This window comes from Anopheles coustani, chromosome 3 (assembly GCF_943734705.1).
Source record: "Anopheles coustani chromosome 3, idAnoCousDA_361_x.2, whole genome shotgun sequence".
Lineage (NCBI taxonomy): Eukaryota > Metazoa > Arthropoda > Insecta > Diptera > Culicidae > Anopheles > Anopheles coustani.
The window spans coordinates 91,416,831-91,418,304 of NC_071288.1; the positions used below are offsets into that span (position 1 = coordinate 91,416,831).

Here is a 1,474-nt window from a genome sequence, read left to right on the forward strand (position 1 = left end):
ACTATTTTCCCCTAGAGAACAAAACAATGCTAAACACTACTTGTAACTTGTTTGCGAATTGGGGAGTTCTTCATTGCAATCGAGAAGTCGTTGGAAAAGATCATACTTATAGCGTTTCGCTCTAACGCGGAGTGTTGGACTTGCATTTGCCGCGGCCTGCGTACGGCCCGAAGGAGGTTTTGCAGTTCGACACACGTCCACAATGGGAGATTCACCAACTCACATCACTCTGATGCGGGGTTAGCTACGGTAATTTGACTAGCACAGATACTTTTTCTTAGGTTTCAGCAATTTAGTCCGTCATTTTGCGGCGGACGCCGTACCGTTCGATGTACTGTTGCTCTGCTGCTGGGGCGTGGTGGACCGGGACGCGATGGACGTGCGGGTGCTCTGGGTGTGCTTCTGGAAGCTGTTCTCGGCGCGAGAAGTTCCACAAACCTACAAGGGGAATCAGAACCTAAGTTAGAGCTGGGAATCTCCACGCCAAACCGGTTTATCCCTAACCTGATGGTGTTGGTCCCAGTCCTTGTGCTGACAGAAGGAGCCACAGTATCGTGCCAGGTTGCACCCGGAGCAGGTTTCGTTCGCCTTCTGTCCGCAGTTCCAGCATGCCTGTAGGTTATAGACGATCGTTCGTTAGACAGCCACGTCCGTTCCCGTTCTGATGAATTCTTACATTTTGACTTCCGCTCGTGATCGGTGGCTCCGGTTCGGCATCCGGTACGGTGCGATGAATGTCCGCGTACATTTTCTCCATCTTCAGCCGCTCCTGGGCGATCATATCCAGGGTCCTCGCCTCGGCAGCTGCCACCGCCCGCTGGATCTCGATTACGGCTTGACGTTTGGCCTGCGAAGAAGGAATTCGTTCTTAGTTCTTGGGATCGTACAAGGGGGATCTTCCTGCGTACCATCCATGATTCACGGACTCTTCGGCGGTACGCCGGAACTCGGAGATCTTCTCCTCCGTCTGCCGCTTGATGTCCGCCATCGAGGTGTCCTGATGATCCCGGGGGTGATGAAACATGTTAGATATTGAATGTGGCTTTTTAGAACGGTAATGTTGCCATGCCATTGATGATGCGTTGTTGCCATTATAGAGCGCAACTTGTCAGATGAAACCTGCTACTTGTTATTGTTTTGATGAGACTTTGGAATAAAAACCCGGGAAATGCTGTAAGAAAAGTAGTTGCTACCTATGTTGGAACTAGGAACCCGTTGCCGAAGGATAATGGGAATCAGCTGGTCGGACAACGGACTTAAAAGTACTGGCGGTCACCAGGCACTGGCTTACGCAAGAAGATTAGGAATAAATTAAATGAAAAAATAAATTTTCAAAACAAAAGTTTTTCCTTAAACGTACTAAAAAATAAAAAATAATTTAAGTTAAATGACATATGTATTTATGTATCAGTTTTTCGTTTTTATCGTTATTCGCATTGCATCGAGATTGCTCTCAGTTCGATCGCCATCTACG

The 1,474-nt window shown here is 48.1% G+C and overlaps 1 protein-coding gene across 1 annotated transcript; it reads right to left on the reverse strand.

The window, feature by feature from the left end:
* Nucleotides 1–300: 300 nt before the first annotated feature.
* Nucleotides 301–1,024, reverse strand: LOC131269419 (protein CBFA2T2-like). The gene is made up of 4 exons (XM_058271772.1): nucleotides 923–1,024; nucleotides 677–847; nucleotides 505–612; nucleotides 301–438 (listed from the first exon to the last, which is right to left on the reverse strand). The coding sequence occupies exons 1-4, from the start codon at nucleotides 1,022–1,024 to the stop codon at nucleotides 301–303; spliced, it is 519 nt and encodes a 172-aa protein (XP_058127755.1).
* Nucleotides 1,025–1,474: the final 450 nt, after the last annotated feature.